A 26,219-nucleotide genomic window follows, 5' to 3' on the forward strand; every position below is an offset into this window, starting at 1 on the left:
GCTTTACTTAATGACATATAAATCATATACTCTTATATGGACCGCCATATGACCTTAAAGAAACTCAAATTCAATTGTTGTTTAGACAGAGTCCGTTCAAAAAGTTTGAAACACATTGCAATCAATTCTCATATGCTGACAGAACACAGGATATTTCCTTTAAGGAGTTTAAAAAGAAAAAGAGAACCTATTGCTCCGACCTTCACTTTGACAGTGTCCCAGAACAAGCACCCTGTCTCTTTCACAGCCATTCTTGCCTGAGTTATTCTAAAAAACACATAGTTCTTTCACAGTCACTATGAAAAATAGCCTACAAATTATTTTCCTTCATAAGAAGCCAATATCCATAAGAGGAAGGCTTTTCTAATGGTATTTCAATTTGTAAGACTTCGGCTTAATTTTCCTTGTTTGTTTCTAAAAGACAGATTTATCTTCATGCAAACAAAAGGTCCTAAGCCTTGTCTGTAACGCAGTGAACAAGGGAACGACTTATAGAGAACTCTGTAAACAGCAGCCCACTGGAAATGTGAGCCACATTGCACTCCCCTGCTCTCTCAGTTCCCTTGCTGCTTTGGCTCTGTAGCCTTTTGGCCTATAGGTCACTGCTTCTCTATGTGCCTGGCTGACACACAGCTAGTGCTGCTCACAGAAATCAGAAGCCTCAAAAATCTGCAACAGCTAAATACAAATGAATCTACCAGCAAATAGAATCTGTTGAGCCTTTACGTGTTTGGGGCCATATGTATATTAAAAGCTCTTCTCAAGCCTTTGAATCAGAATTTGCAGAAAGCGGGGTCTAAATATTGGTGAATTTATTTCTATTGAGAGAAAATGTTCTGGCAGAATTTCAACCAGACCTGGCACTGAGCCCCACTAATTTCCTCACAAATGCTTTTCTTATGGGTTTTCCTGATTAAACTGCGATCACAACAGATTGATACTGGCAGAATTTAGAAACACGTTTGGATCTGGAATAAGTGCACTATTGCACACTTAAAAATAAAATTGAAAAAAATAGCTGCACTTCTGTTGTTCAGGCCCAGACAGCTAACATAAACCGTGCTCCTTTCTGCAATCACAGTATTTGTATTTCATTCCATCCCTCTGACTGAAACATGACAGCAGTTACCTTTCTGAACAAGGTCCAAAAAGCTCATATACTTCCAACGACTTTGTCCCTTGCTGTGCTGAGGATGTCTTCCCAGGCTACTACGGCTGCTTCTCTTCTCCCATATTTGGAAGTTGGCCTTCAGCATGGAGATCCCTTGTGGGTTTCTGTTTAAATTCCAGAGTCACTGTTGCACATTACCATTTCCTTCAGCTGATGTAAATCAAATACAGTATGAGTGAAAAATGTGACTCTAGGCTTGGCTAACTGCTTTGCAAGGGGAACTGTGATGAAGGCACAAAGTTTGTCTCAGGAGGCAACGTTTCACAAGCACAGTGTGCTTTGCTCAGTGGGACATTGCTGAGGCTATGGCCCCTCTTTCAGCACCAGTTTGCACACATTTTACCATTGAGTTGGCAGTGCTGACACAGTATGCAACAGTGGAGAACTCACATGGAAAACATTGTTGCCTGGCATCAGAGACATTTTTCTATACACAGAGCCCAAAACCAAAACAGGAATTTCATTTCACCCCTGGCATTTCAGGGCATTTGCAGCAAACTTAATAGCCCATAATTTTTGCTTCTCATCCTCCAGCAGCTTCAAGACAGCAGAACCCAAACAGCTCCTAATTTCAAAAAATGTTAAATTTTTTATTAATCAACTGTTGCCCTTTGTAAGTGCACTGAACACATGATATTGTATGGCATATAATGCCTTAAATGGTAATTAATTTGAAACATTTTAACAGAACTAATAGTTTATAGTCAAGCTCCTTTAGGACAGGATTTATGAACCTCTCACTCCTGTCTCTGAATACTGACACAGCAATGTCACCTGTGGAAGGGAGCAAAATGCCACTAAAACTTGATATCTCCAGGAAAGCAAGGCAAAACACAGTCATCTTCCTATGGATAAGAGATTCACAGTTTGATTTTTAATAGCTAGGAATCTAGCTGTAGAGGAGACTAAGAGAAAGATGATCATGTTTTTGGTATATTGAAGAGATTCTAAAACAAAACTTATGGACGTAATATGCCATGAGAACAGATTTTTCAGGCTCATTAATGTAGCATGAATCAGTGTCATTCTGAATTCTTCCCTTTGCAGCAGGATAAAATTCTCCTAAACTCTCCTAAAAAAACCCTACACGATCTTTAAAATCATGAATGCCAGTGTTGAATACACACTGTCCTTTCTGTAATGCCACTGCATTTGTTACGGAACGGAGAACAAAAAGGTTCACAAAGCAATCTTACAATGAGTCCTACTGAATTTTCCCCAAGCACAAGGTCCACTTATATGAAAATAACTGCAAAATCAGGATCTGGGGGCAGGAAGAAGGGAGTATTTTTGCATTAGGTTAATTGTCTTTCTCTATTGTAATTACTTGAAGCTCCTCTGAGACACTTGAAGAGTTTTAGTTGAGACGTGTTACTGAATACAACACAGATAAGAAACTCAAAAGTATGTCAGAAAAGTCTATTTATTCTGTGGATTTATATCTCCACTGTAGATGGAGGGAGTTTATAAATTGATACAGAAATTAAGTGCTATCTAGCATTTTCTCTTTAAAGTCTAATTTGGCCATTTAGTATTTGCTGATATTATTAACTTAAACACATTTGACATCTTCTATTTATTTGCCTCAATTTCCTTGTGTCAGTGTGTAGAAATGACCATAAATATTAACCAAAATCCCTATGTGCAGAATGAACATTTAGACCATTAAAATGGTCACCTACTGTAGACAGGGCACTTGGATTGTTTACCAGGTAGTCAATTATATTGACAAGTTCTGAGCCAGCACGTGAGTCAAGAACCTGAAAACCACCTGTTGCTCTATGAAACACCAAAATCTTCTGTAGGTTAATAGTAATGTTAGCACAAGAGCAGAAAGACTTTTTGTTTGCATTTACTGTGAGTAGACTGTATAATTTTAACTGCACACACACTATCATATGTGCTTTTCATGTACATATTTTCACCTGCAATTTTTTAGAAGAAAAGTTGAAAAATGTTTTTGAACCTCATCCCTAGTTGGCAGTTTCTAGAATAAAGACATGTTTCATGTCTAGAAATTAATGTTTTTCTTTTCTACATATTTCACGTTCTTAAAAACATTCCTTGAATTTTGTTGTTACAATTGGTGTAATACTTACTCCACAATAAACCACTTCGGAATGCAGTGTAGTTAAAAAAAAGTTTTGGGTTCAGTACAGTAACCGAGATGAAAAAAATGAACTACATTTGCACTCTTGCTTGCCCAGCAGACCTTCTAGCAAGAAACCCCTTGCAGGAGACAGAAGGCTGGTAGCAGCCTTCTCTGCTGACTTAGGGCCCACTGTGACTGCACAGCAACAGAACACAGCTACAGAAGGGCAGCTGGGAACCCAGTGGTGTTGTGTGATGAAACAAAGTTTGGAGTCAGGAGCTGGGTGACAACTGTGATGCAAATTTTCCAGCTGTAATAGGCTGCTCCCATCTAGCTCAGATGGTGACTGATGATGAGTCAGGGTACAAAAATTCTGAAGTGTTGGTGTCATTGCAGTTCCTAGAACACAGCCAGCCAAGATGCAAAACTAAACAGAACCTAACCTGGTTTCATGGCAAAAGTCAGCTAAATAATGGCAAGGCACATTTACAGGCCATTGTGGTGAAGTTACTCTGTCAAATACCTTAGCAATCTGTTCATTCCTTCTCCAAGGTTGTAATTTATTAGGCATGAAACTTATTCCTCCTATGCCAGCCACCTACACACTAGAGCTATCAGTATAGTAATGCTGATATATTCTACAACAAACTCATGACAAACTTAAAATTTATGTTTAAGGTGGGTGTTACCACAGAAAGTAAAAAAAAAACCCAAACCCTTTTTACTTAAAATTTAGTCATCCATTGCTTACTCCTTAGATTACCCAAAGTTAATGCTTGGTAAGAGGGAAATGCAGAACGTTTTCTGATCAACAGTAGCCTCCAATTCTCCAGAAATTGATAAAGGAGACTCTAAAACTTAAATTTTAACATATGCTTAAATCTTCATAGGATCAAGACATTTATACAACCCAGTTTATGCAATATATGAATATAGCATTTCTGTATATTTCCTCAGGTAGCTAATTAGTTTTTACCCAGAAAAAATAGAGGTCGGTGCAGCAAAGGAACAAGATCAGATGATTAAATAACTGCTGTAAAATGGAGGTTAGTGCTTTGAGCTTATCAGACACATTCACTTCAATAAAGTATCATACCAGCAAAATACCTTATAATTGCAGACAACTGCAGGCTCATGAAGCTCCTGACAAACGGCTCAGTTCCACAGCTCCTGCCACCTGCAGCTCCAGTGCTGTGTACCCAGAGCACGGGATACACAACTCTCCAAAAGACAGTGGCAGGGCTGCATTGCAATTGTGCTTTTTGTAAGCACAGCGTCCTCTCTTTTTCTACCTAAGCCTATTGCTTCTGTATTCATGCATCTCACTTACCTCAGTGGAAGTAAAGAGAGAACTTCTTTCCTTCATTAAAAGACTCGTGAAAAAAAGAATTTATTTAATCATTTGGGTCAGAGAGACATTATGGCCCTAAAGACAATGGAGACTTCTGTGAGCAGGAGAGTCGGCTGACATCAGGTTCTCTGCAGAAATGGCTTTAACTGGACTCACCTGAGTTTGTATGAAACAGTAAAAGATGTGGAAAGAACGCCTTAAAAGCTAATTCTTTCATTCTAAGCACATTAACTTATTTAAGATGCTGGTCACCACTGTCATACTAATAATAGATACTACTTCTTAATAATGCTAACAATTTGAGCGTATGGAAAGGAAAGGAGATTTTGCATCCCTTTGTTTTGTTTGATATGTAATACCATATTGGAAGAGGAGAAAAGAAATCACACGTTTCCATCCTGAGCTTTACAAACAGAAAATATAAAACCTAGCATTACTCTCTAACCATCTACTAGGACCCAATGAATTAATGATTATTGAAGAACCCGGGGAAGCAACATCACAGTAAGAAACGGAACTTTTTGAAAAAAGTACCTGCCTCAAAGCTGTTACTCATACGATGAGTGCCATCAATGTGGCAGCTGTGAATACTGCAAAGAAAGAGAAAACTCCGTAAATTTAGTACTTCAAAAGAAAAAAACCCCAAACCAACAACCAGAAAAGCAGTATTACACAGATTGCTGCTAATTGCATGGAATTTTGCTGGATTTGGCTTCAAAAATTAGGCAGCCACACCAACAGGATGGAGGAAATTTCAGTGATGGGCATGCAGTACAGTCACATAATGCAAAGAATAAAACTTAAATTTTGTATGGGCAAAAATTACACAAATATAAGTGAAACTGTGAAACAAACTCTTAATACCAACACATCCCAAATACAAGTACAGATTTTGGTCCTGTAGGCAGTAAAAGTTTCAGGAGGCCACCAAAAATTTCCATACATATTTGAGCCACCAGATCAGCCTTTTATAATGATCAGATAACACCTTCCCCTGAAAGTCATATGCATAAACATACATATTCTGCCATAAGTCAGTACACACAGTCCTAAATCTAAAGCAACAATTTTTAATCAAACAGCTTTGCTTATGTGCAAGTCCCACAAGTGACTAAATATGTGGGGTTTATTAAGTTTGCATACTTTCATGAAACAGAATTTAGCAGATTATTAGACACGGACTGATTGCTTTTTATAATTCCCAGCTCCTGCACACTGCTGTCCAGAAGGATTTTTATCTATTCTCCACAGTATGTGGAAGAGGTACTGCTAGGCATGTGTATGCTAAAAATGGTACCTGCTATACAGCAAATACAAACAACATAAACTCCTCTTACAGTGCACACCGTTCAAGTAACCCAAAACACTCATTACTGCTGAAAGACTGATACTGTAATTATGTTTTGCAAGCCAATAGCATGATTTGATTATCTGTTATCGAGCCTACAAGTATACCTCTTTCCAAAACAAGTGGGATTGTACAACATCGAAATTAGTACTGTGACTCCTACCACTGGAGATTCAATAAATGCACACAGAGAAATACAATTTCCATCATACTAAAAGAGAACAGTAAACAAACCAAGCCAAAATAACTTCTGAGCTAAAGGTGTTGCTAAGATTTCTTAACTCGGCACAAAATCTGTTTTTCATAGCTTTTTAGGCCTACAACTTGTAACTGTCCCTGTAGTTCCAACCATGACAACACTGGTGTAAGTTACAAAGAGATCCTTGACTCACTCCAGCCTTATTGATTTAATTGCTCTTTCTGTATATCCCCGAGTCTGCTGGTGGGAGTGGCTGTGTTCAAACACTGCACAGAAAACACACTGTTTGCTCTGGAACACTTCAGACTGCAACCTAGTCTGACAGGGACATTGATTTATAGCCTAAAATAGCAGCACAAGGATAAAAACACATACAAGCCAGCAATAACTTTCCGAATCTGAACTTGTGCTTGTTTATCAAAGAAAGTAAGAAGTGCAAAGCGTAACTCCTTACTCACGTTTTATTTTATTACCACGAGTGCTGCCAGTGCCACAAGAGACCGTGGCCGGGGCACGCCGGAGGGCGGGCTGTGCTGGGACTGGCAGCCACGCTCCCACAGCGGCGCTACGGGAACCCGCAGATTTATGTTCCTGGCTACGGGTTGTACTCCTTCTCCCGACCACGCCACTCGCCTAAGTGTATTTTAACAAGCTCCCGCTGTTACCACCAGTCATAGCGGTAAAACCCAAGCCGAGGTTCACTCTCCCCGTACGTGCCGCCCCGCAGGGCCGCCGCCGCCTCAGCGTTGTCCCGCCATGTCCCCTCAGCCCCTGAGGGGCGGCACGCGGGGAGCCACGGCAGGGGCAGCCCTCACTCCCCGAGGCGGAGCGCGGGCGGGAAGCGGTGCCCGTAGCCTCTCGCCACTTTCCCTCAGCGGGGGCGGAAGCGTTCAGGGCTGCGCCCAGGGCGGGTCGCGCAGGGCCGGCTGCGGGGAGAACGCACGCCCTGCACGAAGCGGCGCGCCCCAAGCAGCGCCTGGGGACAACGGCTCCGGCCAGCAGCGCCAGCTTCCCTCGGCCACCCCCGTCTCGGCGATGCCCAGCCCCACACGCCCGGCCAGGCGGTCACGCTCCGCCTCAGCCCAACGACGCGAACTTGCGCCGGCGGCGGGCGTGGCGCAGGAATCCCACCGCCCTCACCCCCCGCTATCCCGGCACCCCGGCATTAATCGTCTCCTTATATGGACACCAGAATGTCTGACGTCATCTCGACTCTGGGAAACCAGCGCCCGCGCAACCAAGCTTGGTTGGAAAGGCGGGTGGTGCGGGAAAGGCGGGGGGCGGAGGGGGAAGGAGGCTCTGGAATGTTGATGGACGCGGCGTTGCGCCACTGGGAGCGGCGGCCCCGGCTCGGCCATTGGGCGAAGCGGCCGGGGGTGGGAGCCGCGGGAGGGGCGGGCCGTGGCGGTTGAAAAGCCGCCGCCTGGCTGAGGAGCGGCGCCAGTGCGGGGTGGGCGCTGCCAGCGGGTGGCAGGAGGGCAGCGAGTTCGAGTCCCGCCTCCGCGAGCTGAGCCGGGAGCCGCGTCTCCGTGTGCCGCACTCCGCTCCGGGGCGAGGGGAGCTTGGAGTGGTCGTTTGGTATCCTGTTCTTCCTCCGTTTCCTCTTTGCGCGGAGGCCGCGGCTTTCTCTGTGGGGCGCCAGCCCGCAGGGACAGAGTTTGCCAGGAGTTTGTGCTGAGTTCGGGCCCCGGCCCCCCACCCCGCCGCCGCCATGCCCGTCTTCCACACGCGCACCATCGAGAGCATCCTGGAGCCGGTGGCCCAGCAGATCTCCCACCTGGTCATCATGCATGAGGAGGGGGAGGTGGACGGAAAGGCCATCCCGGACCTCACCGCCCCCGTGTCGGCCGTGCAGGCCGCTGTCAGCAACCTGGTGCGGGTGAGTAGCGGCGGCCGGCCCGCCTCCTCCGCGCCTTCTCCTGGGAGCGACTTTGGCCGCCGCGACCAACTTGGGAGTCCGGCGGCGCCCGCCCCCCGGGCTGTGGCGGACAGGTGTCCCGGTCCCGCCCCGCCAGGACCGGCCGGGCGCCGTGGCGGGGCCCGGGAAAGGGTTAAGTTGGAAGGCTCTCTAGACCTCTGTCCAGGCTCCCGCCTGGAAGCCACTTTGGTCTGTTCCCGCTCCGGCCGGCGAAGGAGCCGGGAGAGCCGTGCTGCGGAGCAGTGAGTTGTCCCAACAGAGAGTTGCTCGCCGTCTCGGAGCGAAGCCTTTGCCCACCTGAGGAGCGGCATCACATTAAAGTGCAGCGAAGCGCGGTAGTTGTGCTGTTCATACCCACCCCGAAACGCTTCATGGATGGCTCTGATACGCTGTGTGGTTCTTTGCTGCCTAGGAAACTCCTATTTTAAGTGTATGCGCTATAAAAGGCAAAATACTTACTTGGCGTGAGCCTATCTAGAAAATCCCAACCCATAACGAAGCCCAAACCTCCAGGCATTTGGGTTTCATTTTTAAATTGGTGAAGGCTGGCCGTTCCTTATCAGTGCCGGAGTTGAGGCGGGACAGACCTGTGGCTTCCAGGCAAAGTCTGGAGCTGTAAATTGTTCTTGTTACATAGCCTCGAGTATGAGTTACTGTTTGCTTGTGGGAAGCTAAAGGTGACGGAAATCTGGCCTGACTCTCTCGGCTTATTGAAAGCAGTTATGCACAGCTTGTCTCTTTAAGATCGGAGTACTTGCAGTATGGACACTGCAGTATGAGGAGTGCAAGTGACTAATACATTTGAAATGTTTTAGTTCCTGTTAGCACTCTTACAATCAACAAAAGAATAACAAACTGTTGCAAGGCAGAAATTTTTTCTTTGATATAGAAAGCACTGTGACATTGCTTACTCTTCTACTGCATTAAAAATTACCTGATTATACTTACCTTGCACGTTTATTAAGCTTGTTTACAGGTACTAGCTTAATTTTTGAACATCACATGTTGCTTGCTCATTTTGAATCCTGTAAAATTCTGAAGTAACTCCTGGCAAGTAATAGCCCTTGCCAATAAACTTTGCCTTAAAATGAATAGCTATGCAAGTTAAAATACTGTGTCACTGTTAACCAATGTTTTAGCACTGAAATCATGAGGCTTGTGGGCATAAGAAGCTGTCAAGATGACTAATGTATGTGATGTGTTTTGTCACGTTTTGGCCTGCAGTACTTGCTCCTGCTAGAATAACTTGCCACTTTGAGAATTTGCAGTTTACTACAGTGGAACTATGTCTCCTGGTCGCCATGACTATAAATATTACAGACTGTCTAGAATACTTGTGCTTCTTGCTGACTATAGCAGACACTCATGTTTTTATGAAGAACATTTGTTCTGCAGCTATCACTGATGTAGTAGGTGTTTTGGCTGTGAGGGGGTGAAGGCTGTGAAATACTTTTCCTTGAAAGGAAGACATTGGAATAATGCTGTGCTTCTCTGAGCAAACCCTGTAACACTGGGTTGTGTATGTTTCCCCACCTCACCTTTCTCTCAAAAGAAACTTGATCTGATAAAGTCTCATTTATTAGAGAAATGCAGAAATAGAATTAGTTTCCTTCTGCAGCTTGATAATGGTAGCTCTTCTTTAATTTTGGACTCTTTTGGAAGCCTCTGTTTTTGTCTTCCTACCTGCTAGTTAGATAAAAGGAAAAATTGTTGAATTATTTTTTTCTGTGTTTATTCACAATGAGCAAATAGAAGTGGTGTAAACTGAGGTGGTAGTTACCAGGAATATGCCCTGGTCTATTAAAATACAGCTCTGTCTACGTTTGGAAAAATGCAGAATTCAAGTTCTGTTTCCTATCTGGAGCTCTGTTTTTAATGCATCACTCTGGAGTGTAAGGTGATTGATGAAACAGCAGTTTCACAGGAGCAGGAGAATTTGTGCAGACCGGCTCTCGAATTACGAGCCTTGTGGTGGCATCCCAGGTGACAGCAAAGATGGAGTTATCAGGGCAAGCAGGAGAATCATGTAGCTGCTGGCTCGTTGTCTTGCGTGCTCTCTGCTCAGGGTTCTTAGTGTGAGTATCACAAAGTACATAAAGAAAAGTACTGAGGAGCAGGGAGATTTTAGTGATAAATTTTTGTATACAGCAGCTCTACTGTCCAGCTGTCCAGCCTATAGTAAGGATTGTGTAGTTTGGAAAATGCAGTATTTAATTGATTTAGCTATTGTATGTAATTGGTGGTAGGGGTTTTGAAGTTTTAAGACCCATTCTTGTGGAAGGCCTAGAAGATGTACTGTGAGGGGAAATGGGCTAGGAAATTACTATATGGCTATAAGGAAGTACCTCTGTGCAATAACTTGAACATTCCTGAGGTGGAGTTAGCACAATACACTATTCAGGATGGAGCAGAGGTTGATAGATATGAGGGTCTTACATTAGGACTAGTAGATGAGCCAAAAGGGGGTCTTCCTCTTAAATACCCTGACTGTATAAGAGAGTGGAGACTCTGTAAGAGACCTCTACACAAGAGCTTTTCCTTTGGCATGTATTTCTGTATTTTCTGTCATTAATGGTTATGCTGTATTTTAAGGTTTGCCTGAAGCCATCTTAAGTTACATGACTTTTTTAATGTCAAGTTTGTACACTCCAGTAGACCTATCATAGAGATACTTCCTTGTCAGGACCTAAATGTAAACTAATTCTGGAGAAGAGATAGTCCAAGTCATTGTTGAACTTAATGGAGAAACGAAATCTTTACAAATTAGTCATTCCTGTAGTAAAATACCAAAGAAAGCCTTGGTATTCTGTTTGCAATATGTGACAGTTTGCTTCCACTGCATCTTGAATATTCTATTGGGGATTAGCTTTTGCACAATAATTCTCAAATACTTTTGAAGTATTTTGATGAAATTTCTTAACTGTGGGGTAAAGTCCTTGTTGCCTGTGCAAAAACATAGTGCGGAGGTAAGCATCAGAAGCTTTTTTGCACAGAAATCAACTTTGACTGGAGCCAGGAATTTGGGGGAGAGGCTTCAGATACCACAAGACTATGAATGTACTAAATTATTCCTTCTTTTAACTAGAAGTCTTAATGTTTGTTTATTGGCTTCTATTTGTAGTGGATGTGTGCCTCTTATGGGATTGTTGGCACTTGGTATTTCTTTTAGCTAAAAGATGTGACACTGGAAGTCAACAGAAGTGGTGGTGGTAGTGGATAATAGTCAAGGTTACCTAATAGGCAGGGAATAATTTTGAGCTTGCTAAATAGCCTATTAGTTCAGAGGAGAGTGAAATGAAATTTTGACTTCTAACTAGTCAAACTTCCCAGGGAGGAAATGAACCATGTGTTGTATTTCTAGTTGTTCAGGCTTTTTTTTTCTTTTTTTTTTTTCCCCTAATTGTTTGGTTTTCTGGGTTTGGTTTGGTTGGGGTTTTTTTTAGTCCTCAGACTTTTAGGCTATTTTAAAAGCAAGGATTTTTATCAAGGATGGCTGATGATGATGCAGAAATGGTAAACCAATCACACACATGATATATATGGTTTTATTTGATGGAGGAGAAAAAAAATTGCTACTTTGCAGTACTGAATTTACGAGCATTTATGTTCAGACCAATGTTATATTACTGCCAAAGAGAGAAAGCAAATTCTACTCTGATGTTGTAAGCTCCATGCTGCCGTGTATGGATTCTGGCATTCTGTCAGTACAGGCAGAGCCCACTCTGGTCACTTCTCTCTGCTGTTGCAGACAGAGCTGCCTCAGAGCAGGGCTGCTGTTGCTCTGCCAAATACCAACAATGCCATGGGTGAAGCTGCTGAGTTCGACAGATTTGGTTGTAATTGTCTGCATGAAAATTAAGGTAGTAGGAGGGACTTGGGAAGCACACAATTTGAAATATTGGGGCAGGTTCATTAGCTCAAGGAGGTGTTGGTTTTTCAGAATCTGAGCTGTTGAACCAGGTCAATGGTCTGAAAGATCTGACCTGCTTTACCTCAGACCAGTAGCTTGAGACTCACCCTTTTATGTCCTTTTATGTCGTTTTAATGTCCTTCATTTTCGTAGAGCTTTGGGCATCTGAGCAAAGTGATACTGCTATGAAATAATCATAGTGGAAGATTTAAGACACTAATGGTAACAAATGAAGTGGCTAAAGTCTTTCAGGACAGAGATCAGCTCTGACAAAACACTGCTTATCTATTTGATGATGCACCTTCTGCCATTCCATCCTCTGTGCTCTCCTTTTATATGTGAGTCTGTTTCACAAGTGTCTATATGAATCCAGTTTCTATTATTATTTTTAATGGGAAAAACTTGCTTTACTCCTTATTAAATTGCTGATGAGCACATTTCTCAAGAAAGTGTTATTGTTGGGTGCTGTGATATGGCTGTATTTACCTACTGAGGTTTGGAGGCTGACAAAGCACTACTGACACCTTTCTGTACCTCAGCTACTAACTGTGACTAGCTAGGTCAGGCCTGACTAGGTCAGGCTAATCATCAAGAAGGGTCTTTCAGATTATAAGTCTCCTGTCTCATAGTCAGGGTTTATCAGATGTTTCTTTTAACTAAGTGTGGGCCAAGTACTATATTAAAATGTAAATAAATGCAGTCTAGAGTAAGATTAGGCTTGACTGGAAATTGTATTTGATGGGAACAAGACCCTGTAGTACTGGGTCAAAGTCACACGTGTCAAAGGTTTTTGTGACTTCCTGAATTGTGAGGTCAGTGTCTTTACCACCAGCTGAAGCCCACCCCATCTAGGCACAACTAAAACTACCCAGATAGCTCTTAAAGCAGATGGGATTTGATACCAGTACTTTGGCAGAGACACAAAGTTTAAACCAAACAAAAAATTAGCTGTGGGAGTGTTGCATTTAGTGTAGCTATAGCAGCTGCCCTATCTCACCTTAGCAGAGGAAGAAGCAGTGATTACCTGAAGCCACTGGCGTGTTCTGGCTGTGTATCCATGGGCCTCTGACAGGTGAGAAGGGATTGCAGGGCCATTTGGAAAGGGCTGTCCATTTTTCTGGACAGGCTGTAAATTGCCTACTGATACCTGCAAACCACCAGCTTGGAAATCACCTGTTAAAATAAATTTGTGAAGAATGCAGTCTGCCTTGAAATCCTTGTCATTATTCCAGCAGCAAAAGTCAAATACACAGATAAACACTTGGAATGAGGAGAAATGGTCTGACTGTTGAGGAGGGTGGATGGTGAAACAGCTTTATCATCCTAAATTTTCTTTTGGCATAGCTGACTTGCCTGTAACTCAGGTTACAAAGAGAGGAGTGAGCTGTTGTGAGCAGCTTAGTGTTGCTCTTTTTTTGGGGAAAATTTAACTTGCAATATGTTTATATATCTTGGAAAAGGATGGAAAAGAAAGGAAAAAGATGAGCTTTTTTTCCTTGTAGAATTTTCTGCGCAGCACAGAAGATGACTCTCAAGGGGGTTGTGTATTTTGCATTTTTTCTTGATGTTTGTAACTTGTCATGAGATGTGTATAGATCTGTGGCTCCCCGTTTCCAGTTTTTTTATTGTTACATTTTGAAGCTGAAAGAAACGGTCAAAAGAGCAGATCATTTGAACTCTGCAGAACTCAAACGTAGTGGCAAGTGAATGAGCACTAGAATAGGCTTGAAGATCTCATAAGAGAATATCTTTTCACTGCTGCTTTCTAGGCCTTATCTATGAGTAGTAGAAAACTGATTAGTGTTTTACAAATAATAAAAATTCCCCCTTTTTTAAAATTAGAACATGCTTCTTCAATGTACAGCAATTTCTTCAGGGATCATTTGCCATATTGTGGGAACTGTGGCCATATGCTCTGAGAAAGTGGATAAACCCCATTAGAGTGTATGTATGGGAGGGGCTGGGAGAAGAGTGATTACTCAGACAGAAAGCAACTTTGTAATAACAAAAGCTCATCATAAACTTATTTCTTGCTTTTATCTGCTAGGAGTCATCTTTACATAAGTGATTAATTAGTTACTGATTTGAATGGAATAATCTCTTTGTTCTGTTATTGTGTTTGGATACTTAATTTATTCCAGTCTCCTCCATCAGCTTTAAAAGGAATCTTTTGTTCTCTCTTTTAAATGTACATAGAGATGGTGAATGTCTCCTCATATGCAGCTTGCTTTTTTTGGACATAAAAACTGAGACTATTGTTGTGGAATGGATAGTCCTTAAGTGGCAGTTGGACTAAAAAGTTCCATATGCCAAAAATCTGGTGACTATCATTCCTGCTTTGGAAAACTTATTAATGCTGTTTTCTGCATAAGCCAATTACACCAATGTGGGAGGAGTTTAACCTGTGTTAAGGACCAGTGTTTTTAGCAATTTATTCTTCCTAATGTCTTGTAACTTTAGAGAGTGATGTAGTTTTGCTTTGTACTTTGAAATAAGATGGTTTTCTCCACATAGTGATATTGGACTGTAGATGTGGAATTCCTTTTAGAGATTAATAAAAAATTAACCAAACAAAACATGATTTAGAAATGTGTACCTTCAGAACAGAGAGTAATTTGCAAGTGTTTTCCCATTCCCAATATAGTTGAAGTATGGATGAAACCAATCTTTGAGAGGACTGGGTGAGGGGGTGAATTCAAACAGTGGTTTTAAAGATATGTTAGCAAATGTGGTCTTAATGCAAGTTACTGGAAATGATGCTAACTGATTTGTCAAAGGAATAGGCCAATCCTAGTCAGTTTTTGCCTTGAGTACTGCTTAATTTTGATAGTGACTCTGCATACAAGGAAGACTAGCTTTTTATCCCTGCTTCTCTGTTGCAGACTTGTGTGTGTTACTCCTAAGCTCCTGTTTCTGACTGCATTGTCTTACTAAGTCTTACTGGCTTGATACTACTCACACTGAAAAGCAACTCAGACTGGCAAACTAGAACTAAGAAACATTGCAATGTAGTATTTTTTTTCTTTAGTGGCACAAGTGATATTCTATCACTTGCTCAGTCAAATGCTGAGAAGCAGACCTTGATACAGAACTTCTCTGCAGCCACAGTTCTTAATTTCTGTGAACTGATAGCCTTCCTGGCATTTATCTTTAAACACAGCCATAGGAGTATTGTTGTTACTGAATTTGAACAGTAAAGTGTCTTTTATTTTGTAACTGTATAGCTGTTAAAAGTTTATCCACTACATTAATCGTAATGTTTAGTTGTATAATTGCTTACTTAATTTTTATGACAAGAGGTAAGAGAGAATTAACTCTAAATATTGTCCTGTAATTGGAATTTAGAGTAACAACTTGTGTTGAGCCATCTAAATATACCAGATGAGTGAATATTGCAGCTACCTTCATTTTAGAAGATACTTTGTGGATACAGGATGACTTCTGCATGGGGAGATGAAATGATCAAATGAAGGCTGGATCTTCTTTTCAGTTACAGACATTTCTCCATGAAGTGTCTCTTCCAAACACAAGCCTAGCATCCCAGCAGCTCAAAGCTGAACTGGGAGGGGGGGAGTGGAGGCATGACTCTATGTGCATAATACTTGGAAGTAGGTCTAGTTTGTCCCTGGAGTAAATCCGGCCTTAGTGCATCTGTGAGGATATGAAAGACTGACTAGAGAATCAGTAGAGGGGGAAAACCTTTCCTTTGCTCACTTAGCCTAATAATTGAAGTGTACTGAGGTTTGACTTGTACTTGCCCATATCCTGAGACTAGAAACAAAGATTTGTGTCAAAATATATTGAACAACTCACTTTGTAACATATCTCTTATTCAGAAGTCAATATTGTCCTGATGCTTCAGGAGAGCTATGTACAACAGGAATAATGAACAATGGATAACAATAACAGCTAATGAAGGGGACAAAAGCAAAAAAACCCCAAAAACCTATTCATTATCAAAGCCTTTCCAGAGTTTCTGAAAATGTCAGCTCATTGACTCTTAGTTGATGATGATATCTAACCCTTTCTCTCACTGAGAAAACATGTGTTGGAACAGTTTCCCAGTGTTCTGACTTCATGGGAAGGGTAGGAAACTGATGATTCATGTTGGGTTTCTCCAGTGAAGAATGGAGAAAAGAAACAAGTTGTTTTTGTTGGTGTTGGCCTAGGATACTTATGAAGAGACCTACTGTAATAATGTTGCATTGCCTTTACATCAATGGTTACACCCACAGAGTAACAAATGTAACTTGAGCTTCTTTCAGCAAATATTTAATTTCCTTGTACCAAGCTCTCAGGGTATCTTGGGGACCTGGGACTGCAAAAACAGATATTCTCAGAAAAGACAGAGGTAAATAAATTTGAGTACTTAATTCTTTGTCTTGTGGTCAGACACCCACACCTATCCCATAGTGGGCCCACATTTTACCTAGTCTTTATTTTGCTGCTGCTGTATTTACACTAGCATTTTTTGTTGAGCTTCATTTTAGTAGCTGAACCTTAGCATGAACTAGACACAAGCCTGGCCCTCCTTAAATGCTGAAAAGCAGGCAAGAAGACAGCTGTGGTCATTAATTTCATAAATGATTGTAGTCACAGAAGTGCCATAGTAGCAGTATGAGTGGTGAGTTCTGCACCCCTGAGCTGATGAGAGGCACTCTGGTCACCTTAGTGAAGTCATTATGTGGTGGCACATGAATGTTCTCAGCCTTTCTTTTCGAGTGGGCGCATCAAAATCAGAAGCTTGGCTGAGCCAGGAAAGTCCATATCAACTTCCTTGGCCACTGTCATCTTTCAGCCATTTGCTGGGTATCAGCTCTTCAGTTTCTGAAGTCTGACTCTTCCTGTCAAGCAGGGGAGCTGTGAAAAGCTGTCATCTGGAACTTACTTCAGCTGAGGTGCTGCTTCTCCTGTCTCCCAAACTTCGTCTGAATTTGGAAGAGGCTGCATGTTGCAACTGTTTTAGATGAGGGAAACATTAATAAAATTCTCTTATGCAGGTTTTGTTTTGTTCACCTGCACAAATACTTGCCAGAAGGAGCAGAAACTGACTTCATCTAGATTGATAGTTGTCTCATATTATGAGACAGAGATATGTTGTGAGCTGTGAGCATTTTGGGGTGGATTTGGTTCCTGGTGACCACATACTTATGGTTGGAAAAAATGGACTTCTTATAAATGAGTAAGATACCCATCTGTTCATAGGCAATGAATGGTTAAGCTCTTCAGTGCAAAATGGGATATAATATATAACCGAGTGAAAAAAATACTGTGTTCATTGTGTGCAAGCTGCCATGTTCAACCCTCCTATTTAAATTCTGGCAACCTTGCTAACAGACATTCATGTACTTGCTTAGGGAAGGTTTTTAATACGAAGTGTGTGATGCACTGAATATTTATTTAAAGAATTATCACTAGAAAAATATTGCTGCATCAAGCACCCAGATGGAAGTCACTGGAAGCTCAACTTGTATTGGTGTGCCTGTTTATTTTTAAAATCATAGGGGGTTTTGGTCAAGATAAATCACAAAAGATGCTTTCCATTTCAACCTCTGAATGTGTATACAGGTGTCTATTTGCCCTTCAGCTAAGTCTTCAAAAGCTTCTGTTTTTACACTTGATAAGTTTTTTTCCAAGTGTTGAGTGGGCTCTGTTACTGCTTTTTCAAATTACTACATAACCCTTACAGGTTTTTAGGTGTGCTAACAAATTAAACTGACTAGTGTTTGGACTACAGGAAATATCACTTTCATGAGCCTAGCAGTCTTTGCAGCTTTTGCAGCACAATAGTTGTGCTGAGTAACAGAGATGAATAAATGGGTTTCTCTCGAACTACAGAGTAGTAGCAAAAAGGTCACTTTTTATTTAGCTTGTCCTGATACAATGACAAAAAATGGATTGTGAAGGGCTAGTAATTGCCAAACCACTGGCTTAACTGTAGCAAGTGAAGTGCTCTTTGTGTTTTTGCCACACCTATAAAATGCTCCCCTTTTCTCAAAAAAATCAAAGCATGGTGAGGGGGAACCTCAAGAAATTTTAGGTAGGTTTCACTTAGACTTCAGTTTTTCTCTGGGGAAAAAAAAAATACCATGGCATTTCTTTAATTTCTCTTCAGTTAATGCTGGCAAAACCCGCATTCCTTAACTCTCAGACTAGATTTCCTCTGGCACTTGAGCTTTCAAGACCAGCTGAGCCCAGCCCACTGCCCATGCAGCAGGAAGACGGGAATGTAGCTTTTTGTTGACCTGATTTTTAATTTTTTTTTCCCTCCTCTTCCCAGCTTGACATCCGAGATGATTGTAGTTCAAAGCCATGGAATAGAAAGTGTTTTATCTGTCAAGTGCAAGTAAATTTCTTGCATAACAACTTTGCCCTGGCAATTTAGAGGGGGGCTGGGGGATATAGTTGGAAAATCTGGCCTGTTCTCCAGTTACACAGAGTAGTCAAATCCTAAAGATTCTTCGTGACCCTGAAGTGGTCACTAACACTACAAAGCAATGTTGCAGCAGATTTTTAAATAGTTGTCTTGCACTTCTTGTGTCACAAATGGCAAACTTCTCTGTATATGCCTTTTAATTGCAAGCATCACCAAAATATTTAAAACTGGCTTGGTTACTGTATGACAATGGAGGTAATAAACTAAAGGCGTTTGTAAATGTGATGGATCTGGAATTTGCTCTCACAACTGAATGCGATTCCTTTCTCCAGATAGACTCTCCTGTTAGCTTGCTAGATGGCCCAAACCCTTGTATTTCTGTTAAATGTAGCATAATGATTGTTCAGAAAAGTTGTTCTTTCATTCTGTTGCGATTAAATTTCAAGCACCTTCCTGAAATATGACAACATGTTGGGAACAAGTGTAGTTTCCTGTTATAGGAGTTGCTTTTAGTTGGATTTGCAGCAGTAACTGATGTACTGTTAAGCTTGTAAGAGGATTTTAACAGTTAGAAATGGGTGATCCTTCAATATATTTTTCCTATTGCGGAGTTGCTTTGTCAACCTTCTTGTAATGTGACAGTGGTGGTTTACTGTTGTATGTAAAATGGATGATATTGTATGTTTGTGGAGTGCCTGGCACGATGGAGTTCTAAAATGCTAACAAATTGTATTGAAGAAGAAAAAAAAAAAAGCTGTTGTTTTAAAGATGTTGAACTTTCTCATCTCTTTTTCTGATTAAATGTCAAATTTAAATATTTGTTTGTATGACCAGTTTATAGAGGCTTTGCTTCTCTACAGCTTCTGAACTACCAGATTTATTCATTTTGCATGCAAGAGGTGAACCCAGGCTTTGACCAGCTTTGCCAATCATGGGAATTTAACTAAAAAAGCAGTTTGAGCCTATGTGTTTATGTGGCATTGGACTGTAACCTTCACATTGCTTGCTTTATTACCGAATTTTCCCTCATGGCTCCAAAAGAGAATTGAGTATAGCTCTAACGTGAAGCTACTACTGATAAAGTCTGTCTGTCCTGTCAAGCATGTGCAGAACACTGCCTACAATCACAGGGCTAAACAAATCCATTGGTATAAAGAATTGCCACAGATTTCAGTATTATGTGAGCTTGGCTTTCCAGTAGGGACTGCAAGGGTGGGAGTAATGCTTTCATAATGTTTTAATTGGATGAACATAGAGGAATAGAATGTAATGTATATTAATGTTAGTCCAAAACACTGATTTAGAAGTAAGGTGGCTTCAGCCACACTATTTTACCAGCTGAGTTCTGACTGTAAAAGTGGCTAAGAGTAAATTCTACTCTAGATATATGGAAAATAATATTTGTTTTGAGAGAGAAATTAGATCTGTAGAATGAATTAAATGATAAAAATTCTCAACAGATTTAGTGACCACTAGGAATTGGATTACACTGCTCTTATTGGTTATGTCATCCCTTAGTATGACTTTGACTACACTGATAAGGTTTGTTTCTATGCCATAATTTATAACCTCTTAGTACAAAAACCCCAAACCCTTAGCCCCTTCAAAGTATATTGTTTTTCAGTATGGGTCAATAAAGAAAAAGCAAATGCTGTTGAAAGTAGTTGGTTTTAAAGCTTTTTAAAATGTGATAGTGGTTTGTTATATGAACATGTAGTAAGCTTAAGATTTAAAAATTAATTTTAATAGCTTGGAAGTAATGCTGCATCAGACACTGCTTTATTTGATTTTTAATATTCTCTATCAACTCTTTCTGCTGAGTGGCTACTTTTTAATACTTTGCTAATTCTTTGTGGTGACTCAGCATATAAGCTGGTCATCTTGTATGTGCTGGCTTCCTTGCAGAGCTGGTCTAAGTGGTCATGAGCACTGAAAGCAAAATCAAGCTGAAAAATAACCACATGATACCAAGTTTCTGACACATGTTTTCAATGGTGCTGTAAACGAAAATTGTCCCTTGGAAAGCAGCCTACCATATCTAGTTAAATTCTCTTTAATGGAACTAGATACTGTTGCAGCTAATTAGAAGATTACATTTAACATGTGAGCAATGATTTACACCATGAACTTAGTGCACACTAGAATTAGCTGTTAGTCAAGTAAGTGAGACTTATGAAAGACAAATTGTCCAGTGTCCTGCAGAAGGTGGATAACTGCTATAAAACAGTGTGTAGTGTGTGTCTTGCTGGTCAAGATACATTTGCTGTGGCATAGGTTATGCCAAAAGATTTAATGATGTGAATTTCTGTTGCTTCAGTTATATATTAATGAGTGTATAAAAATATTTTCAATATATTGAAAACCCAGAGAAAAATATTCACTTTATCAATAAAGGAATGCTAGATGAGTGGGGTTTTTTTCTTTCTCATGCTTATATATTCTGTTTTCCTGCAGGAAACCATTCCTGCTATGAACTTAGAGGGGAAAAAAAATCTGCTCTCTGGTCTGGAACTGATGCTATAGGAGGGAGCTGATAAGGGAAGTGGTGCTGCTCTTTCTGAGGAAGAGGGAAAAACAGTGTTGAACACTCAGGTATTCAGAAGTCAGTACAAACATATAACAACTGGAAGATCCTAAAATCCAGGGCCTGGTAGCCATCCTGCATTTTCAGTAGTGGCATATTAAAGTGTCTCACTCACTCACTGATAATACCCTGTCAAATCAGCAGTATTTTCAAGAAGTAAAATGGGTTATAAAAGGAAACAACATACTTTGTAGTTAACTAAATGGTAAAGGGAAATTAAGGCAGTTGCATTGGACATTTACCTCGTAGCTGATACAGTCAGTTACTACATCAGTAAATTTCAGATGCAGAACAGTAGAGAAAGAAACCGCACTACCGTTCTACATTTGACAGCTACTCAAGAAGTAATAGACACATTTTGTCTTTTTCAGCTTCTTGAATATCTGTGCCAACATGGGATAAATGGAATACTAACTTAGGTTGTGATCTGTGTAAGAATAATAAATTAGTTTATCCTTCTGATGAAGGGAAAAACCAGACTAGGTAGACTCAGTTATTATCTATGTGTAGCTGTAACTTGGGTTGCTTTAGAGAAGCTGCAGTACAATATTTATCTGTATCAGAATCACAGATTCTTGTAGGCAGCCCTTCTGTATCTGGAACCAAATCTGCCTTCCGTTTGATATCATCTGCTCACTTCCTATGGTGACACTTCTTAGTATTACTCTTGTGCTAGCAGGGCCAAAAAACCTCAAGATGAGTAAACTCTCTGCATGCTTCTACTTGACTTGACACTTGGAATGCTGAGAGGACAGGATACATCTCAATTACTGGGGCAGGACCTCATTCACCATAGTCATCTGCAACATGCAGATATTAGCATATTGTCAAAGATGGTGTAAATCTACCAGCAGAATCATGGTGTTTGGTTTCTTGTTCTTCAGACAAGTTTTCAAAATAATGAGAGAACTTAGCTCTAAAATCATGTTATCTTTTAGTACAGAACTAATATGTGTATACACCTGCACAGCAGGATTTATGTTAAGAGGTGCTCTGAAACTCTTGACCACAGATCTGAGTACATGGAAATTAGCTGGAATAGCTTTTGGAGTCTGCATGCTGTTTGGTATGTGGTGGTGTCTTTAGATTTTCTTGTAAAGGCAGCTGTTTGCAGCTCTCAATCTCATTTGTACACTACAGTTGCTGTGTCTTACTTTTCCTAGTGAGTTTTGTAAATGTCCAAGGGTCAGAGATGACTTACATGAATTGTTATTTGACTGAAGTACAGTTATAATGTCCTAAAGTAATTTTAAATACTGGTTTGGAAAGAGACACTCCTCTTTTGATAAAAGAACTAATTTCCAAATTATAGTAGTTCTGTCAAAAATATCATATAATCAGTATGTGTTTACTCAACTTCTGTTAAGTTAATCCTGTGATTAGCCAAACCATCCAGGCCTCAGCTTGTGCTGGTAACAGAGTAAGCAGGTACTAGCAGCATGAAGCAGTCTTTTGGAATCCAAATGATGTTGCTTTCTGTTTTCCATATGGTTCTTGTTTCATAGTTCTGTATTTTTTATGGACGGCAGGATTTCCTTAGCCTTAAGCCAGTAAAATTTTTCTTAATCATCAGTGCAGACAGGTAGGTCAGTTTGCTGCTGTTGGGGACCAGATGGCTGGTGTGTTGTAATTTGCTTGCCAGATGACTTTGGAACTGTACCGTGCTATGGCTGGAATGCAGTCTCCAGGGCAATAGTGAGACAGCCAGGAGTCAGAACACAGCCCCTGTGCTGGCTGAGGGGACAAGGGGATGGGCTCTGATTCAGCAGGCTCTTGAGCGTTGTGCCTGGTTCACTGCGGGGATATGTGCATTGTTCGTTTGTGTAAACTAAAAGCTGAGGAGAATTTAGCTGCACATTTCTTTGAACACTTTTTCATCTCTAATTGCATTGGCCTATTTCTCTACAGAGAATTAGAAAACTCTAGAGCTTCTTAAACCAGTGGTAAACTCACGAATTGCAAGTGACATATCAATCCTATTTATAATTCGAAGAAATATGATTAGAATGATGAAGAAATTGGAAATTTGCTTCATTAAAGGCTTCTGAGAGCCTTTGAGGGAAAAACAAAAGTTTGTGTTTTAAAAAAAAAACTTGTAGCTTAAGACTTGCTTATTCAGTTGTATTAAATGAGAAGGATGAGATTGTGAGGACTGACTGTAAACCTGTTCACTTTGGTTTTTCTAAAAACACTTCAACATTGCTTGACTTTTCTGTTCAGGGTTTGCAAAAATCCTGTCTTTACTGATTAGAAGCTGGTTGTGTATGATAATTTTGAGTGACTTACAAATTCAGATGAGGCAAAGTAGTTTTGTGATGTACCCCAAAGCTGTTTGACTTGCATCTGACAAAGTTTGATACCAGGCTGCTATGCTGGGGTGTACACAATCCTGTTTTGACAAATTTACTACATGGGTTAAGGCAGCTAAGGGTTAGGGCATGATAAACATTCACTTCAACACCTGTATTTCTAAAAGAGCTGAGTGAAATAGATGGGAATACCAACAACTGGATGATCTTGACTGTGTAAGTAAGGACAGTGTAGGTTGCAATCTAATTACTGTGACTGACAAGAACAAAGATAAACAACCAAGTCCTGTTTTGCTTCTCTTTCCTGCCAGAGCTTCTTCCAAAAACCTTTCCTTGTAATTGGTCTCTGATACTGGTTTCACAAAAGGGAAACTGAAAAATTGTGAAATACTTAGTGAGCTCTTGCCCCTTCCTAAGCCAGTGGTCTCTGAATCAATTTGGGATAAAGGGCCTCCTTTCTAGGCCCTTTGTGGACAAACCTCGTCCGAGGAGTGAACTCTGAAAGGTATAGGATATCATAAATTTCAGTCATTATATTCTTTATGTTGTCATGTGCTAATAAGATCCCCTCAGCATGGAACTTGAATTAAAAATTTGTTCATAAAAACTTTGTTCTCTCTGCCCACATTGTATTTTTTCAGTCCAGACTGAAATATGTCATCTATGCCAGCCAGGAGTTAGCGTAAGTTTGGTGTAACTTTGGCTTGCTTCTAGCTCAGCTTGATTCTTTGTTCCTAGTCACATGATCTAGGTCAGTTTTACTTTGTTAAACTGTAGGATGTGTGGGAAGTACTGGTAATTCCATTTTGAGATGGATTCTAGATGTGGCTGTGCAATGTAGAGACTGTTGTCCCTGTAGAATTAAAGCGAATACTTGATTTCATTTTTGCACAAAAACAACTAAAGAAATTGGCAAAGAAGTTGCACGGAACTTGATAGGGCTGAAATGGTGAATAATAAATTTTTAATTTGAGTTTTATTGCTCCTACTATTGTCGCATCCTTCCTGAAAACTTGCAAGATATGGAAGAATGCATTAACCAGGGAGTGGATTTTTATTGAGTTGTCCTCTGGTAAAGTTGCTTTTACAGCATATGGACCTAGATCGCTTTGTGTGCCACTAGGGTTTGTCAAGCAGAACTCATACTGTAGCTTATTTCTTAGGGGAGACGTGGGGGTAACAGCCATGGTTGTTATGTGTTCACTGGATGATGATGAGGGAATATTTTTAGACTCCTTGCTAAAATGACAGATGTTTTAAATTAAGCTTCTGGAACATTGCAAGAATTAATTCTTCTAAGGTCATCTTCCCTTTTAGCAGGGGAAATCATATAAGCTGTGAGGAAAATGTCATTTCCAGCATTTGGCAAATTGTCAAACCGGTATTGTCAGCAGAGGCATTCAGAAGAATCTTTGTTTAAAAAAATAAACAAAATAAAATGACCCTTCAACAAAAAACTTTGGACTCCCATTGTAATTATTTGTGTCTTTTATTTGATATGATAGATGCAGTTTTTACTTTCAAACTGCGGAAGTAAAAAGAGTTAGATATTACTGGGTGCTTGTCTGTTTAAACAAACTCTTACAGAATTATAGAAGATGAAATTTTTTTCCTTCTCACTGAACAGTTTATCTCATCTAGCAGGCTAAGAAGGTGGGCAAGGGACCTTGTCTTATTTTTCCTGCAACAGAAGCAGACGTGACAAAAAAAATGCAAACTTGCTTGTAAGGAAGAAACTTGGCCTGATGAAAACCTTTTCTTTCTTCTCCATGAAGAGATTCTCCACATCAGAAAGCTTAAAGCATACTGGTTTTCTACTAGTCAGTGGCAAACAGGACTTGCAGGAGACTTACAAACAAGGCTAAAAGCTAAAAGCAGCAGGAAATCTCAATCTCTTCCTCCTGCTTATAGTTACATTCCTAGAAAGTTTTTCAGTGGCTATGTATGCCCTCTGACTTTTGTGTATCCCATTTCCTTTAAATTTCTTGACTTGTCTGCCTCTGGTTCACTGCTTTTTTGAGCACAGAGCAAGAAGGAAAGTAGCTCACTCTTTATTCAACTGATCTGTCTGTAATCTCCAAAGAGTTTGGAAATTAATATGGATGTGTAGAAGTTGTAACTAGGGAACTGTCTTGGTAAGGTTTGCCTGAGAGCTTGCCTTACTCTGTAATGTGCAGTGTTGAAATTACGGTTTGGCGTGTTAGTCAGGGCAGTTTCTTTGGAACAGTGAGTAAGTGTCACTCCAACTTTGTGTAATAGCAGAAGCTTCTGTATCACTGTCATTTCCCAGTATGTTAAGGAAGGATCATCTTAATAGGTGAGAATATCTACAACCCATGTAGGAATTCTGTTGTTTCTTCTACATATGTTCCTGTGTGGCTAGAAATAAGATGTGTTTCTCAGATGATTGTTTTATGTTAACATGAAGCTGGACAAGCTACCTGTCTGAAATAAGGAAAGTGTAGATACTACATCTTCAAGGAAAAAAAAAATCCTCGTTTCTTGGTATTGGATTGTGGAGAGGGTAGTTGTTACCTTGTGTTACACTGCAGTGGGTCCAAAATTTGCTTAGGCTGTGTAAAGTTCAATCTGAAGAAACAGGATCTTATGAAAACTAAGTAGGAAACAACGCAACAAAACCCTCTAACCGCAAAAGCTAGAAGGGAAAATCAACTAAACTTCTTTATATATATTTTATATTTTTACTCATGAATGTGTCTTCATTTTTTGGGACTTTTCCTGTTACCTGTTATGAGGAGTAAGTTTGTTTTTCACATGCCATTTCTATACCTTGGCTACAATTGCAAAAAGCAACAACTGGAAAGGTTAAATAACAACTATGCAAAGAAGGTTTTGTATTTAAACAGATTCAGGAGTACATTCTGTGTTGGTGCTTAAAAAGAGGTTGAAAGTCATTTTTACTAGAAAGGTAGTGGACCTTTTTGAGACATCATCAAAGCT

General features: G+C 40.4%; 1 protein-coding gene across 2 annotated transcripts in view; it reads left to right on the plus strand.

Moving 5' to 3' along the window:
• The first annotated feature begins 7,592 nt into the window (after positions 1 to 7,592).
• Positions 7,593 to 26,219, plus strand: part of VCL (vinculin) — a 56,372-nt gene continuing 37,745 nt past the window's right edge. Inside the window, exon 1 of one of the 2 annotated variants that reach the window (XM_063405881.1) lies at positions 7,593 to 8,040. In XM_063405881.1, the coding sequence (XP_063261951.1) occupies positions 7,873 to 8,040 (168 nt within the window). In that variant the 5' untranslated portion in view covers positions 7,593 to 7,872. The remainder of the gene's footprint in view (positions 8,041 to 26,219) is intronic. The other variant, XM_063405882.1, reaches the window with a different exon arrangement.

The sequence above is a fragment of the Prinia subflava genome, chromosome 9, assembly GCF_021018805.1.
Source record: "Prinia subflava isolate CZ2003 ecotype Zambia chromosome 9, Cam_Psub_1.2, whole genome shotgun sequence".
NCBI lineage: Eukaryota > Metazoa > Chordata > Aves > Passeriformes > Cisticolidae > Prinia > Prinia subflava.